The 17640-nt window shown below is 47.4% G+C and overlaps 1 protein-coding gene across 2 annotated transcripts in view; it reads right to left on the reverse strand.

Moving 5' to 3' along the window:
• LOC132807098 (zinc finger protein 850-like) overlaps positions 1-17640 on the reverse strand; it is a 72831-nt gene that overhangs the window by 33381 nt on the left and 21810 nt on the right. The window contains exons 3-4 of one of the 2 annotated variants that reach the window (XM_060821400.1): positions 13144-13320; positions 10071-11811 (exon numbers count right to left, since the gene is read on the reverse strand). In XM_060821400.1, the coding sequence (XP_060677383.1) occupies positions 10071-11400 (1330 nt within the window). In that variant the 5' untranslated portion in view covers positions 11401-11811; positions 13144-13320. The remainder of the gene's footprint in view (positions 1-10070; positions 11812-13143; positions 13321-17640) is intronic. The other variant, XR_009641921.1, reaches the window with a different exon arrangement.

Genomic DNA, 17640 nt, shown 5'->3' on the forward strand with positions numbered 1-17640 from the left:
AGGAGCAAAGCTTTTTGGTTCTTGTTTCAGTATATTTTCAGCATTAATCGATCTGGATGAGACACCCTACTGGTGCAGTGCACTGAGTGTGGAGAGTGTGATTTTGTGCGTGAGAGTGCACATGAGAGTGTTTGCATGCTTGGTGAATTGTGAGTGTGATGGAATATAAGCCTGTGAGAGTGCTGGAGGGTGAATGTGTGTATGAGAGTGGCATGAACAAAAGCAAGGGGTTGCGTTTTGCTAAAACAAGGAAGCGCAGGACATGTACAATTAATGGTAGGACCTTGGGTCGTATTGCAAAACAGTGAGACGTGGGCAGGAAGTTCAGGTATATAGTTCTTTGAAAGTTGCATCACTGGTAGACATGGCGGCTAAGAAGTCATCCAGCATTATTGCCTTCACTGTTCACACCATTGATTATAGGAGATGAGACATTATGTTGTGCAGGATGTTGGTGAGGACACTTTCCGGGTACTGAGTACATTTCTGGTGGCCCTGTAATAGGAAGAATTCTATTAAGAGGGTTCGGTAAAGATTTACTAGGACGTTGCCAGGACTGGAGGGTTGAAGTTAGAAGGAGAGGCTGGGACTTTTTTCACAGGAGGATGCGGGGTGACCTCATTGAGATTTATAAAATCATGAGGAGTGGAGGTAAGGTGAATAGCAAAAGGGGGAGCTTGAAACCAGGGGCATTTTTTTGAAGGTGAGAGGAAAGAGATTTAAAAGGAACCTGAGGGGCAATGTTTTGACGGAGGGTGGTTTGTGTGTGGAAGTGGTAGATGCAGGGACAGTTACAACGTTTAAGTGACATTTGGATGGGTACATGAATAGAAAGGTTTAAGAGGGATACGGGCCAAATGCAGGCAAGTGGGACTAGTTTAGTTTGGGAATCCTGATCGGCATGGATGAGTTGGGCGAATGGTCTGTTTCAGTTCTATATGTCTCTACGAACCAGAAGTGATCTTATTGAAACCAGTAGAATTCTGAAAGGGGCTTGCAGATAAAATGCTCCATTGTCAGGTTTCTATGACTCCCCCCACATTGTGGAAGCAGGCCATTCAGCCCATCTATCCCACAATGGCCCTCCGAAGAGCATCCCACCCATACCCACCCCTTTACTCCATATTTCCCTTGACCAGTCCACCCTAACCTACACATCCCTGGTCACTATGGGTAATATAGTGCAGCCAATCCACCCTAACCTGCACCCTTATCTATAAATTACCTTCTCCGGAATGTAATTTAAATGCAGAGCTTTTCTAAGAAAAATATCAATCTGACTCAACATTGGGACACAGAGAGAATTCACACCCATTGTCTCTTAAAGGGATATTTCTGCTTATAAATAGGACAAATTCTCCTCAAAATATATATTCATTTAGATATGACTGCGTCACTTTACATATTAAGATATTCCTTTGAATGCCCGCATCCATTTGAAATATAATCTTGTCCTTTAAATCTCTTTATTTGCAGAAATATCCTTAAGATGTCCATGCCCTTTAAAATGCAGATTTTCCCTTTAGATATGAGGCCGTTCCGTTAGATGTCGGAATATCTGTTTAAATGGAGCCGTGAGCTTTCCCAATGTAGACAGGGCTCCTCGAAACGTGGCAGTGTCCCCCCTGCAGCTGCAGAGCGAGACAGGAGAGTTTGTTTTTGTGAATGAGCAGTTGTAGCGCGAGGTGGCTGTTGCTTGGTGACGGTGAGGCTCCCCCGGCCCCGCCCATCCCCCCGTGCAGACGTCACGCGGGGGTGAAGGCGGTTGGGAGGAGAAGTCGCTCGAGCGGGGAAGCGGCGGCCGTTAGGAAAATGGCGCCGTGCGGCCCGGGGCAGACCCCCGTCACTGGTCACCGCCGCCTTCCTGGTGCAGCTGCTGTGTCACGGCCACACCGGCCGGCTGTACAGCAGGCAGGAGCCGGTGACCATTCTGGAGGCGGATGGGGTTAAGGGCCTGCTTGGGAACTGGTCGGCCGCCTGGGTGGTGGAGTTCTACTGGTCGTGGGGCGGCCCCTGTGTCAACTATGGGGCCACCTGGAAGGTACTGGGCCCGGGAGGTGAAAGGTGAGGCAGGTTGTGGGGGGGACGGAGGGGAAGGAATGTGGGGCCTGTCCTGTCATAGTCACATTTTACACTCACTTTCCATCTGCTTTTACTGGCGCTTGTGCTGTTTACCCCTCACTGTTTTTTTAATATACAGCAAAGAAATAGACTTTTTTCTCTCTCGTGCACATACACACATATAAGTCCATGGGGGTGAATTTGAATTTGCAAAATTATATTTGCAGATACATTCTATTTTTCTCAAATTCAGGCAGTGAATCCATGTAATATTTTGCAAATTCTACTTTGGATGTAAAACCAATCTGACTCAAAATTGGGATACAGACAGAATTTGACCTGGCCAGACCAAAGGGGTAGCTATGGGCCCCACTATGCCTGTCTCTTTGGCTACGTAGATCAGTCCATCTTCAGTAATTACACCGGCACCACTCCCCACCCCTTCCTCCGCTACATTGATGACTGCATTGGCGCCACCTCGTGCTCCCACGAAAAGGTTGAGCAATTCATTAACTTTGCCAACACATTCCACCCCGACCTTAAATTTACCCGGACCACCTCTGTCACCTCCCTCCCCTTCCTGGATCTTTCCATCTCCATTAATGATGACTGACTTGACGCTGACGTTTTTTTACAAATCCACCGACTCCCACAGCTACCTGGATTACACCTCTTCCCACCCTACCTCCTGCAAAAATGCCATCCCATATTCCCAATTCCTCCGCCTCTGCCGTATCTATTCACAGGACTAGTTCCACCACAGAACACACCAGATGGCCTCCTCCTTTGGAGACCACAATTTCCCTTCCCACATGGTTAAACATGCCCTCCAACACATCTCGTCCACATCCCGCACCTCCGCCCTCAGACCCCACCCCTCCAACCATAACAAGGACAGAACGTCCCTTCCACCCTATCAACCTTCGCATAAACCAAATCATCCGCTGACATTTCCTCCAAACGGACCCCACCACCAGGGATAGATTTCATTCCCCACCCCTTTCCGCCTTCTGCAAAGACCATTCCCTCCGTGACTACCTGGTCAGGTCTATGCCCCCCTACAACCCACCCTCCCATCCTGGCACCTTCCCCTGCCACCGCAGGAATTGCAAAACCTGCACCCACACCACCTCCCTCACCTCCATTCAAGACCCTCAAGAAGCTTTCCACATCCATCAAAGTTTTACCTCTAAATCCACCAATGTCATAAATTTTTCTGTTGCTCCCGATGCGGTCTCCTCTACATTGGGGAGACTGGACGCCTCCTAACAGAGCGCTATCGGGAACATCTCTGGGACACCCACATCAATCAACCACACCGCCCTGTGGCCCAACATTTCAACTCCCCCTCCCACTCTGCCGAGGACATGGGGGTCCTGGGCCTCCTTCACCACTGCTCCCTCACCACCAGACGCCTGGAGGAAGAAGAATCTTCTGCCTCGGAACACTTCAACCCCAGGGCATCAATGTGGACTTCAACAGTTTCCTCATTTTCCCTTCCCCCATCTCACCCCAGTTCCAAACTTCCAGCTCAACACTGTCCTCATGACTTGTCCTACCTGCCTATCTTCTTTTCCACCTATCCATTCCACCCTCCTCCCTGACCACCTTCCTCCGCTCCCCCACTCACCTATTGTACTCTATGCTACTTTCACCCTTTTATCTTCCACCTTTCACGCACTCTGCTTGTAATCCTGATTAAGGGTTTTGCCCGAAACGTCGATTTTACTGCTCCTCGGATGCTGCCTGAACTGCTGTGCTTTTCCAGCACCGCTCTAATCTAGCCCCCAGAATTTGACCTGACCGTACACCTTTATGCATTGTCTGAGCTGAGATGTCACCTTTTGCTATAAAACCTTGCATTATCTCGAGAAGGTGACCAACAAGAATTTCTTGGATTTACATATTAATGATAATTGCAACCCATTCTGAAAGATGGAAGACTTAACAGTCCAGGTTTGTTCAATATATCGTTTCAGTAGCAGGGCACTAATGTTTTTCTAAAAATTTTGTGCCTTATGATCTTATTCTCCACAACCAACTGATGAAGAAGTACTCCGAACTCTGGTCCTTCCAAATAAATCTGTTGGACTCTAACCTGGTGTTGTGTGATTTTTAACTTCGTCCGGATTGGGGTGGATTGACAGTGTTAAGTTACCCACAGTGCCCAGGGATGTGCAGGTTAGGTGTATTAGTCAGGGGTAAATGTGGAGCAATAGGGGTAAGGTATTGGGTGTGGGTGGGTTACCCTTTGGAGGGTCGATGTGGACTCGTTGGGTGGAGTGGCCTGCTTCCATACTGTGGTGATTCTCTGAAGGGAAGGTGTTATTGCAAACTCGTTATTTTTTATTTGCTTCCCACAATCATACTTGCTGACTCTCAGCAGTATCCCAGTGTTGTGAAAGATATTAACTTTCAGGTGGAGTTATCCAAAATGCAGAGGGATGTCATTCATGACACTTATGCTTTTCTGCCCCTGTAAGATCCTGAATTAGTACCTTCAGGAGAATTAGAGTGGAACGAGAACAGAGGGAGAGAGTGGGCGGCACGGTGGTTCGCACTGCTGCCTCACAGCGTCAGAGACCTAGGTCTCTGCTCCTGCCTCAGGTGACTGACTGTGTGGAGTTTGCACATTCTCCCCGTGTTTGTGTGGGTTTCTTCCCACAGACCAAAAATGTGCCAGTTAGGTGAATTGGCTATGCTAAATTGCACATAGTGTTAGGTGAAGGGGTAAATCTAGGGGAATGGGTCTGGTTGGGTTGTGCTTCAGTGGGTCGGTGTGGATTTGTTGGGCCTGTTTCCACACTGTAAGTAATCTAAAGAGTGGGATGCTGCTTTCAATTTTGTGAAATGACAAAAAAGAATATTCTGCAAAAAGTAGAATTGCTTGTTCTGAATTTCTATCCTGCACTGCCAGTGATGACTTTTATAATCTATTTTTACTGATTATTTGAAGATGAAGGGCTTATCCATGAAACATTGATCTCCTGCTCCTCAGATGCCGCCTGACCTGCTGTGCTTTTCCAGCACCGGACCTTTTGACACTGACCGTCCAGTAACTGCTGTCCCCACTTTGACATTAATGTCTGACAGTCACTCAATCTATTGGGACCGGAACAATTTTTGACTATGATTCTGTGAGAAGGAGCAAAGCTTTTTGGTTCCTGTTTGTGTGCGTTTTCAGTATCAGTGGAACTGGATGAGAGACCTGACTATGCAGCGCACTGAACATGGAGCCTGATACAATTATATGGCCTGGAAAGCGGAATTCACGTCAGAGAGGGGCTCTACATGTGATGTGTACAGGATGGAAAAACCAGAGGAATTCTGCCCCATGGAGAAACCATGGAAGTGTGGTGACTGTGGGAAAGGCCTTCGTGCTCCATCTGCCATGGAGACTCATTGGTGCATCCACACTGGGGAGAGGCCCTTCAGCTGCCCTGAGTGTGGGAAGGCCTTCAGCTATTCCTCTGCCCTGCTGAGGTACTGACAGGGTCACACCAGGGAGTGGCCCTTCACCTGCTTTCAGTGCGGGAAGGGCTTCACCCGCTCCTCCCTCCTGCGGAGACACCAGTGAGTTCATGTGCCATCGCAGGGGGGATAGAACATAGAACATAGAAAAATACAGCGCAGTACAGGCCCTTCAGCCCTCGATGTTGCGCCGACCGAAGCCTACCTAACCTACACTAGCCCAATAACCTCCATATGCCTATCCAATGCCTGCTTAAATGACCATGAAGAGGGAGAGTTCACCACTGCTACGGCAGGGCATTCCATGAACTCTCAACCCGCTGAGTAAAGAATCTACCCCTAACATCTGTCCTATACCTACCACCCCTTAATTTAAAGCTGTGTCCCCTAGTAACAACTGACTCCATTAGCGGAAAAAGGTTCTCACTGTCAACCCTATCTAAACCCCTAGGGAACAATGGCCGAATACCATTATCGACTGGATTACCAACCCAGTTCCGGTGACTCCCCGGGTTTGAATCCTGCCACTGCAGATGGTGGAATTGGAATTTGGTCAGAAATGTGAAATTCAGAATCTAACCATAAAACCATTTTCGGGCTGGAGTGGAGAAACCCCCATCTGATTCACTCTTGTCCTTTTTAGGGACGGAAACGGCTGTTGTGGGAAAGGATTCACTCAGCTGCAACCTTTACCTGGTCTGGCCTCCATGTGACTCCAGAGGCACAGAAGTGAGAAACTTATTTGGATACAGGGTATAGGATGAAATTGCTAAGTGAGGCAATACTTCATATGGGTTCAGGCTGTACCAAGCATCCAATTACAAAGGGACAACTCAGTGCTGACCGATAGTAAATAAGGGGAGGGGGAGTGTGTGTGCCTTGACCTTGGGCTTTTTTTTTAAAAAACTACTTTTTCTCTGCCTTTTTGCTGGGGGTATCTGAAGCTGTCACAAAGGTGGGTCACACTAGAACTTACCACTGGGCTCAGACTCTCATTGAAGGCTTTGAGCTCCAAGTGGTTTTTGTTTTAAAGCTGCTCATTTCTTTCAGCCTCCTGCACTAAGTTTCCAATGTTGTGTATCAGACGGAGCAGTGAAAGAGGAGCTAGTATTGTTAGAAATTGTAAATTTTTTGCGAGTGCAGGTACTATGTTGTTTCATCGGCATTGTACAGTTTCCTGGCAGCACTGGGAGGTGTGGGCTGTGTCCACTAGAAACTATGTGGAGGTGCCGGTGTTTGACTGGAGTGGACAAAGTTAAAAATCTCACAACACCAGCTTATAGTCCAACAGGTTTATTTGGAAGCACTAGCTTTTATAGAGCGCTGCTCCTTCATCGGGTAGCTATGTGGCAGGATCATGAGACACAATTTATAGCAAAAGTTCAGTGTAATGCAACTGCTATGCTTTATTGAACAAACCTAGATTACTGTTAAGTCTTCCATGTTTTAGAATGGGTTTTGGTTCATTAATATGTAAATCCTAGAACATCTTTTAAGTCACATTCTCAGGATGACTTTAGGTTTTATAAAAATAGGTGACATCTCAGCCCAGACAATGCATGAAAGGTATGGGGTCTGTCTGTATCCAATCTTGAATCATAGAACTATACAGTGCAGAACAGGCCTTCAGCCCTCAATGTTATGCTGGCCTTGAACTAATCTAAGCTCATCCCCCTACATTATCCCATCATCATCCATGTACTTATCCAAGGATTATGTAAATCTCAATATGGCTGAATTAACTACATTGACATGCAGGACATTCCACACCTTTACCACTCTGGGTAAAGAAATTGGCTCTGACATTGGTCTTACATCTATCACCCCTCAATTTGTAGTTATGCCCCTCGTAGAAGCTGACGTCATCATCCTAGGAAAAAACCTTTCACTTGTCCACACTATCTAATCCTCTGATTATCTTGTTTGTCTCTATCAAATTCCCTCTTAACTGCCTTCTTTCCAATGAGAACAAACCCAAGTCTCTCAGTCTTAAGACCTTCATTCCAGTCCAGTCAACATCCTGGTAAATCTCTACTCCTTTTCCAATGCTTCCACATCCTGTAATAGGGTGACCGGAACTGTACACAATATTCTAAGTGCGGCCACACTAGCGTTTTGTATAGTTGCAGCATGACGTTATGGCTCCGGAACTCAATCCCTCTACCAACAAAACCTAGCACACCATATGCCTTATTAACAGCATTATGAACCTGTGTGGTGACCTTCAGGGATCTATGTACATGGACTCCAAGATTCACACTATCAAGAATCTTTCCATTGATCCAGTATTTTGCCTTCCTGTTATTCTTCCCAAAGTGAATCACCTCACATTTAGCTGCATTCAACTCCATTTGCTACTTCTCAGCCCAATTCTGCAGATTATCCAAGTCCCCCTAACAACCTGTAACATTCTTCCACACTGTTCACTACTCCACCAACTTTAGTGTCAACTGCAAACTTACTAACCCATCACCGTCTAAGTCATTTATAAAAATGACAAACAGCAGTGGTCACAAAACAGATCTTTGTGGCACACCACTAGTAACTGGACTCCAGGCTGAATATTTTTCATCAAGCACCACTCGCTGCCTTCTTTCAGAAAGCCAGTTTCTAATCTAAACTGCTAAATCACCCCAAATCCCATGCCTCTGCATTTTCTCCAATAGCCTACCACGTGGAATCTTATCAAAGGCTTTACTGAGGTCCATATACATCACGTCAACTGCCATAACCACATCCACATGAGGTTTGTGAGACATGACCTGCCTTTGACAAAACCATGTGGACTATCTGAAATCAAATTGTTGCTTGATAATGATTATAAATCCTATCTCTTATAATCCTTTCCAAAAAAGTTTCCCTACAACAGACATAAGCTCACTGGTCTATAATTACCTGGATCATCTCTACTGCCCTTCTTGAACAATGGCACAACATTTGCACGCCTCCACTCCTCTGGTACTAAACCTGTAGACAACGATGACTCAAAGATCAAAGTCAAAGGCCCTGCCATCTCCTCCCTTACCAGAGAATCCTCGGATAAATCCCATCCAGCCCAGGAGACTTGTCTACTTTCACTCTTTCTAGAATTGATAGCACCTCCTCCTTACTAACCTCAATCCTTTCTAGTCTAACATCTTGTATCTCATTCTTCTCCTGTACAATATTCTACGTTTCCTGAGTGAAGACCGATGAGAAATATTTGTTAACACCTCTCTGCTCTCCACAGGATCCACACACAACTTCCCAATTCTGTCTTTGACTGGCCCTATTCCTACCTTAGTTATCCTTTTATTCTTCACATACCTATGGAAAGCTTTAAGAGGGATATGGGCCAAACACAGGAAAGCGGGGGACTAGTTTAGTTTCAGAATCCTGGTCAGCATGGATGAGTTGGACCGAAGGGTCTGTTTCTGTGTTGTATGCTTCTATGAACTGAAAACCAGAAGTGATCTTATTGAAGCCAGTAAAATTCTGAAAGGGGCTTCACAGGGTACATGCAGATTAAGAACCCCATGGGTAATTTACCACAGCCAATCCACCCTATCCTGGACAAAGTTAAAAACCACACAACACCATCCAACAGAGTTATTTGGAAGCACTCATGTTCAGACCGCTTCATCAGTGGTTGTGGAGAATAAGATCATGATCACAGAATTTATAGCTAAACGAGTCCAGTGTCATGGAGATGTCATACCTTGAACAATTTTAGATTAAATCTTTCATCTTTTAGAATGTGTTTCTGTTTTTTGGTATGTTAATCCCAGAACTCCTTTTAAATATCAAATCTCAAGAATGTAATTTTAAAGGCAGAGCTTTTCCTTCATTGCATGAAAAGGTTGCCCCTGAGGTCTTGGTATATCTTTCCCTTTTCACCCGAAACATTTGCCATCTAGTTCTGGAGTTGCCCCACCCACCCACCTTAAAAAAAAATTGATTTCGCCTCCTCCCTGCCCCTGTCCCCCTCCCTCCCAGGATGAAGAGTTGCCCAGAGGGAGGCAGTTTCAATCAAACTTGACAGAGAACTTCCACATTGAGATGTCATAATGGAGCAAGGCCCAAAACATGCTGCCGCACTGTGCTTGCTCCAAACAGCCAGTGGCCACTGGCCCGCACTACCCTGGATGGTATCCAAAAATCCTTTACATTCAGAGAATCCCCAGTGTGGAGAGAGGCCATGCGGCCTGACGAGTCCACACTGACCTTCTGAAGGGTAACCCACCCACACCCCTCATGCGCTACATTTACCCCTAACTAATGTACCTAACCTGCACATTCCTGTGCACTATGGGTAATTTAGCGTGGCCAATCAACCCTAACCTGCACAACACTTGAGCCTATGTGAACTGGTACCTCTACAGGTGGGAGCAGTGTGTGAAGCCCTTCACAAACTGAAAGCTGGTGAATAGCACCCTGTGTGGACCCACCGGTGGGTCAGCTGCTTAACCGAGCAAGCAAACCCCTTTCTGCATTCTGGACGCCTGAAGAGCCCCACCCAGAGTGGAGCTGTTCGTGTTTTTGCAGATGGCTCACCTGACTGAACCCCTTCCCACACTCTGAGCAGGTGAAGGGCCTCTCCCCCGTGTGGACCCGTTGATGCATCAGCATGGAGGAGGAATTGCTGAAGGCCTTCCCACACTTGGGGCAGCTGAAGGGCCTTTCCTTCGTGTGGACCCGCTGGTGCCTCAGCAGGGAGGAGGAATCGCTGAAGGCCTTCCCGCACTTGAGGCAGCTGAAGGGCCTCTCCCCTGTGTGGACTCGTTGGTGCCTCAGCAGGGCAGAGGAATGGCGAAAGGCCTTCCCGCACTCGGGACAGCTGAAGGGCTTTGCCCCCGTGTGGACCAGCCGGTGCTTCAGCAGGTCCGAGGCCTGGGTGCAGCCCTTCCCACACTCGGGGCAGCTGAAGGGCCTCTCCCCCGTGTGGACCCGCTGGTGCCTCAGCAGGGCAGAGGAATGGTGGAAGGCCTTTCCGCACTCAGGGCAGTTGAAGGGCCTCTCTCGCATGTGGAGCTGCTGGTGCCTCAGCAGGGCAGAGGAATCGCGGAAGACCTTCCCGCACTCGGGACAGCTGAAGGGCCTCTCCCCGGGATGGAGCTGCTCGTGATTTCGCAGGTGGCTCACCCGACTGAACCTCTTCCCACAATCTGAGCAGGTGAACGGCCTCTCCCCCGTGTGGACCCGCCGATGCCTCAGGAGGGAGGAGGAATCGCAGAAGGCCTTCCCGCACTTGGGGCAGCTGAAGGGCCTCTCCCCAGTGTGGATCCGCTGGTGCCTCAGCAGGGCAGAGGAATCGCGGAAGGCCTTCCCGCACTCGGGGCAGCTGAAGGGCCTCTCCCCGGAGTGGACCCGCTGGTGCCTCAGCAGGGCAGAGGAATCGCGGAAGGCCTTCCTGCACTCGGGGCAGCTGAAGGGCCTCTCCCCGGTGTGGACCCGCTGGTGCCTCAGCAGGGCAGAGGAATCGCGGAAGGCCTTCCCGCACTCGGGGCAGCTGAAGGGCCTCTCCCCGGGGTGGAGTTGGTCATGTTTTCGCAGGTGGTTCACCTGACTGAACCCCTTCCCACACTCTGAGCAGGTGTACGGCCTCTCCCCCGTGTGGACCCGCTGATGTGTCAGCAGGGAGGAGGAATGGCGGAAGGCCTTCCCACACTCGGGGCAGCTGAAGGGCCTCTCCCCCGTGTGGATCCGCCGGTGGGTCAGCAGGGCGGAGGCCTGGTAACAGCCCTTCCCGCATTCAGGGCAGGGGAATGGCCTCTCCCCGGTGTGACTGCGCCAATGTATCTCCAGGACAGATGGGGCGCAGAAGCCTTTCCCGCAGTCGCCACACTTCCACGGTTTCTCCAGAGGGTGGGATTCCTCAGGCTTCTCCATGGCTGAAACTTCAGCCGCACACAAATGCGTGTACAGCCCCTCCCTGCCGTCAGTTCCTCTTTCCAGGCCGTATATAATTGTTTCAGGCTCCACACTCTGTATACTGCAACAGTAGGCTCTCTCATCCAGTCCCACTGATGCTGAAAACTTACTCAAACAGGAACCAAAAAGCTTTGCTCCTTCTCACACAACCACAGTCAAAAATTGTTGGGGTCCCGATGGAATGAGTGACTGTCAGACATTGACGTCAAAGCGAGGACTGCAGACACAGGAGAGTTAGAATCAAAAAGTGCGGCGCTGGAAAAGCACAGCAGGTCAGGCAGCATCCGAGGAGCAGGAGAGTCGATGTTTCAGGCCTTAAGCCCTCCATCTGTTGATTTTGAAACTTTTGTCTTCACATCTTCAAATACTCTGTGAAAAGAGAATACAAAGGTCACCACTGTCAGTCCAGGATAGAAAGGAAAAGATAAAATAATAACAGAAAAGATATCTAACCCATCCCCTTCCCAATCTGTATCCTTCCATCCCTCCTCACCCAGGAAATTAAGACACATAACTGAATTTGCAAGTGAAGATCTGGACCCCTGGTGGGTTCTCTCAGTACCGCAATTGGTCAATGAACCCTCAAATTCAGTCTGGCTGTTTTCGACTTGACTCTTGGCCAGGTGCAGAGCATCCAGAAACACAGAAGTTATGCACTTCCAAATTCCTCAGAAGAACTGCACACATGGGCGGCACAGTGGTTAGCACTGCTGCCTCACAGCGCCTGAGACCCGGGTTCAATTCCCGACTCAGGCGACTGACTGTGTGGAGTTTGCACGTTCTCCCCGTGTCTTCGTGGGTTTCCTCCGGGTGCTCCGGTTTCCTCCCACAGTCCTATTATATACAATTCAGGTGAATTGGCCATGCTAAATTGCCCGTAGTGTTAGGTAAGGGGTAAAATGTAGGGGTATGGGTGGGTTGCGCTTCGGCGGGTCGGTGTGGACTTGTTGGGCCGAAGGGCCTGTTTTCACACTGTAAGTAATCTAATACATATGGCTTAATACAGAGACACTTGTACACTTATCTTAAAGATCATGATCACAACTTAGGTCATAACGGTTAGGTCACTTTTGTCTTGTCATACAGCGCCACTGCACCTGCACTGAGACCCAAGCAGTGTGGTTAACATTTCGTTATCTTATTGAGCTACTTCTGTATTCTAACGGTCATAGCAGCTAGTACTTCCTTATCGTATCAAGCCATTTCTGAATTCTAACCAGTGCATTAGTTATGCTACTCCCTGTGGTCTTATTCCAGATGCGACCCACCCCTGTAGGTGAGACACGACAGTTGCCCGCTCCTTACCCCTTGGAATGATTCAGCTCTCTCCTTGGTCCATTTCCACCACATGACCAAAGCAATGATTGGTTATGAACTTATTCTAACCAACATTATGCATACCTTTCTCTCAAAGGTCTCCAACCTCGTTGGGATGGCCCCTACCAGGTTTTACTTCCCACCCCAACGGCGGTCAAAATCGCTGGGCGCTTGGCATGGGTCTATCTGCATCATTGTAAATTGACTGGCCACACCAATCAAAAGGGGAGAGAGGAAGAGAGAATACTGGAATCTGAGGGGATCCTGTCCATTTGGGTTTTTGAATTTTGCAGTTGTTCTAATGCTATTCTTATTACAGAGACCTGAACTAAGAGGAGGGACACGTGGGGGATCGCCTACCTACTGACCCATTTGATCACGTACCACACCATGATGGGGAAAGCCACTAAGTATTGATGCGATCCGGTATGATCTGAGATTATCCACCACCTATGCTGAGGAGATGTTGTCCAGTGCACCAGACCAGACGTCTTCAGTATTTGGAATGTGATGAAGATTTATGATTGTAATGGACTCTTGCATCAGAAACATTTGGTCCATCTAGACAGTAGAAATCAGTGAGAGTTACCTTGTCGTTACCGAACCTGTCTTTTTTATTTTACCTGCAGACGCAAGCCTAGTGAGGATAAAAATGATCAACCCCGTTATGATAAATGTTTGAAGGAAACCCGGGAACACCATCCCTTTTTGCAGGACAGGCCAACTCGAGAAAAGGGAAGCCTGATAGGGGAAACTCCTCAGTTCACAAAGAACTTATTAATACAGGCCCACGGAATGCTCTTCACCCCAGAGTCAGTTGTATGTTACTCTTCTCGATTGGTAGATAACTTACTTGCCCTGTCCTCAGTCCCCAATCCCAACCTATTCATCAGACTTCCTATAGCCGACCCTCCAAAGAGAGATATCACTTTCCAATACTGTGTTAGCCCAAATCTTTTAACTCTACTGCAGGATCATATGAGAATTGCTTTAATGGTACTGGCTATGGGTGTGCAATTCTTCATGTTCCACATAACATCTCCCACCTATTTGAGACTTATCTCGCCCTCACGTGTAAGACAAAAGGGGCCTTATACCTTCTGCATGCTACTGGCTGGGGTACAACAAGCTGTACGTGGCATACTGTCGCAAGAGCTAAGGGAGAGCCTAATGGGAACAGAATTCAGAGGACCATTGTCTTACCATACAGCGCAAGTGCTCAAGTCACCTTGCCAATTTTTTTATGGTGCTCAAGTGACTCTCCTTTACTCTTGTAGACCTGACCAGATCCCCCTGCTGTAACATTTCAGTTAACTATTTTAACAAATCCTCCCTATTATACACCGAACCAGGCTACTATTTCTTCAGTCAAGGTAAAGCTACCAATTTCCTTGTCCTTGATGGCAAAGATGTTCTTCATAAGGTCACTATCAGAGCCTTTGCTCCCACAACAGTACCTTGAACAGACCAGTGGACAAGTCAATGGGACCTTCATCTGAGGAGGATGCAGCGGGCCATCTCAGCTGACCTTGCTCCAACTGGAAGGATCCCAAGGGATTGAGTAACAATTCAGGACACTCAATAGGCTGGGGAATCCTGAATACCCTGAGTTTGGGAGGATCGGCAGGGGTGATAAGTCAAAAGAACTGCAGTTACCTCTTTTGTAGCCTAACCGTTCTAGGAAATAAGACTAAAGAGACTTTGGAACAGATTAGCCTGGGATTATCAGATCTACGTCTTTACTCTATTCAGAATCAGTATGCCTCAGATTATATACTAGCCCGGGAAGGCGGGGTCTGCGCTACTTTCCAACATAAATGCATTATGGACATTCCCAACTGCACTTGCAATATTACTAAGAAACAAGACGAGATCCAGGTGTTCCTTGAAGGGACCAGTTGGGGAAACTGGGGATCAGGCTCTTAGTACAATTGACTTATCAATTTAACTATGTATATCAGAATAATTTTCCTCTGTATGTCAGTATTGCTATTGTTAGGTGTTTAATTGCAAAGCATATGAGCTCCCCTTAGTGATATAGATTTGATGGCTCACCTGTCGATGGCAATGACCAGATGAGAGGCGAAGATGGTGGTGCCACTCTAGAGGATGTTGATGGCTGGGACACCTTGAAGGGCATTTGTTTGGATCAGCCTTTCCTTTTAGTGATTGTGGTGCGATCAAAGGGGGGAATGAGGATGTGGGCATCTGGGAGATGGGACAAAATGGCTGCTTGGCTAACATGGTCTGAACCGAGTCAGACAGATACTCAGAATAAACAAGAAACAACAGACTGACGTAAATCCGGTGAAAAATTGCAAATGCTGAAGTAACAATATGACCCTAACCATTAATCGCATAAGTAACGGTTTAACCCTATCCACCAGGCAGGACAAATACGATTTCAAGAATAGGTTGTTTACAAGAAATGGTGATAGATCAAGTCAAAAGAGCATGAGGTCCTCAGGAAATCTGATAGATTGTTACTATGTGATCATGCTCCATGTCTGACTATAAACAATATACATAAGCTCTATGCAAACTCTAAGTCATCCGATTCTTTTGGCACTCGAGGAGTACTCATACTTCTGTGCTGATCACAGTCTACCGACCTGGCCGTACCAAAGAATAAACGATTGCTTATGTGATTGACAAAGAGTCATTTCCAGGTGTGTTTATTGACCAATCCCAGAAACCCAGATCATCAGAACAACCAGACATGAAATAGTTAATGTCCCCAAACTGTGGGGAGCAAAATGAAACATCAAGGCAATGAACATACAGGCGTGGCAAACATTGGTAGCAAGTCAGAGTCACAGAAATGCTCAGCAGAGAAACGGTCTGTTCAGTCCAACTCGTCCATGCTAACCAGATATCCTAAATCAATCTAGTCCCATTTGCTAGCACTTGGCCCATATCCCTCTAAACCCTTCCTATTCATATACTCCTCCAGATGCCTTTTAAATACTGTAATTGTACCAGTCTCCACGACTTCCTCTGGCAGCTCATGCCACACACACACACCAACCTCTGAATATAGGCATTGCCCCTAAGGTCCATTTTAAATCTCCCCACTACCCTCACTCTAAACCTATGACCCAATCCCAGGGAAAATACCTTGTCTATTTACCCTATCCATGTCCCTCATGATTTTATATAAATGTTTGTGGGGTCACCCCATAGCCTCCAGCACTCGAAAGAAAACAGCCCACCCTATTGAGCTCAAAACTTGACAACATCCTTGTCAATCTTTTGAACCCTTTCAAGTTTTACAACATCCTTCCTCTAGCAGAGAGACCAGAACCACACATAACATTCCAAAAGTGGCCTAACCAGATGTCTGGTGCAGCTACAACATAACTTCCCAACTCTTATACTCAGAGGATTAGGAAAGTTTTCAAAACCCACCAAAGACAACCGGGAAAGAATGGAGGGATAAACCGAACTTTCAGGGTCAGCTTGAACCTCAGAGCGGGGAGGTGGGGGGAATTGGGATGAGGGGAATGGGGATGAGGGAAGGAAGCGAATGTGCTGGAGCCAAGGATGAGGAAGAATAGAGGATGCAAAGCCGGTGTGAAGCTGCAAAGAAGAATATTGCATGTGCTGTACTTGCAGTTGCTGCATTTACTTGTGGGGATCGGGTGCATTTTAAAAATAAAAACAGAAAAGGTATCTAACCCTCCCCCTTCCCAACCCCTCACGGAATACAGGAAGAACTAGCCATTTGAATACAGAACTGGCTCAAAGGTAGAAGACAGAGGGTGGTGGAGGGTTGTTTTACAGACTGGAGACCTGTGACCAGTGGAGTGCCACAAGGATCAGTGCTGGGTCCTCTACTTTTTGTCATGTACAAAATGTATTATGATTTGGATCCAAGCATAAGAGGTACAGTTGGTAAGTTTGCAGATTACACCAAAATTGAAGGTGTTGTGGACAGTGAAGAAGGTTACCTCAGATTACAACAGGATCTTGACCAGATGGGCCAATAGGCTGAGAAGTGGCAGATGCGAGTTTAATTCAGATAAATGCGAGGGAAAGAAATACTCATGGTAAGGTCCTATGGAGTGTTGTTCAACAAAGAGACCTTGGAGTGCAGGTTCATAGCTCCTTGAAAGTGGAGTTGCAGGTAGATAGGATAGTGAAGAAGGTGTTTGATATGCTTTCTTTTATTGTCAGAGTATTGATAACAGGAGTTGGGAGGTCATATTGCAGCTGTATAGGACATTGGCTAGGCCACTGTTGGAATATTGCATGCAGTTTAGATTAGATTAGATTACTTACAGTGTGGAAACAGGCCCTTCGGCCCAACAAGTGCACATCGACCCACCGAAGCGCAACCCAACCAAACCCATTCCTCTACAGTTACCCCTTCTCCTAACACAAAGGGCAATTTAGCATGGCCTCTGGTCTCCTTCCTATTGGAAAGATGTTGTGAATCTTGAAAGAGTTCAGAAAAGATTTACAAGGATGTTGCCAGTGCTGGAGGATTTGAGCTAAAGGGAGAGGCTGAACACACTAGGACTGTTTTCCCTGGAGCATTGGAGGTTGAGGGGTGACCTTATAGAAGTTTACAAAATCATGAGGGGCATGGATAAAACAATTAGACAAAGTCTTTTCCCTGGGGTCAGGGAGTCCAGAACGAGAGAGCATAGGTTTAGGGTGAGAGGGCAAAGATATAAAAGAGGCCTCAGGGGCAACCTTTTCACACACAGGGTGGTTCGGTGTGTCGAATGAGTTGCCAGAGGAAGTGGTGGACGCTGGTACAATTGCAACATTTAAAAGGCATTCGGATAGGTATATGAATAGGAAGGGTTTGGAGGGATATGGGCTGGGTGCTGACAGGTGGGACTAGATTGGGTTGGGATATCTGGTCGGCAGGGA

Source organism: Hemiscyllium ocellatum (genome assembly GCF_020745735.1).
Source record: "Hemiscyllium ocellatum isolate sHemOce1 chromosome 27 unlocalized genomic scaffold, sHemOce1.pat.X.cur. SUPER_27_unloc_1, whole genome shotgun sequence".
NCBI classification, from domain to species: domain Eukaryota; kingdom Metazoa; phylum Chordata; class Chondrichthyes; order Orectolobiformes; family Hemiscylliidae; genus Hemiscyllium; species Hemiscyllium ocellatum.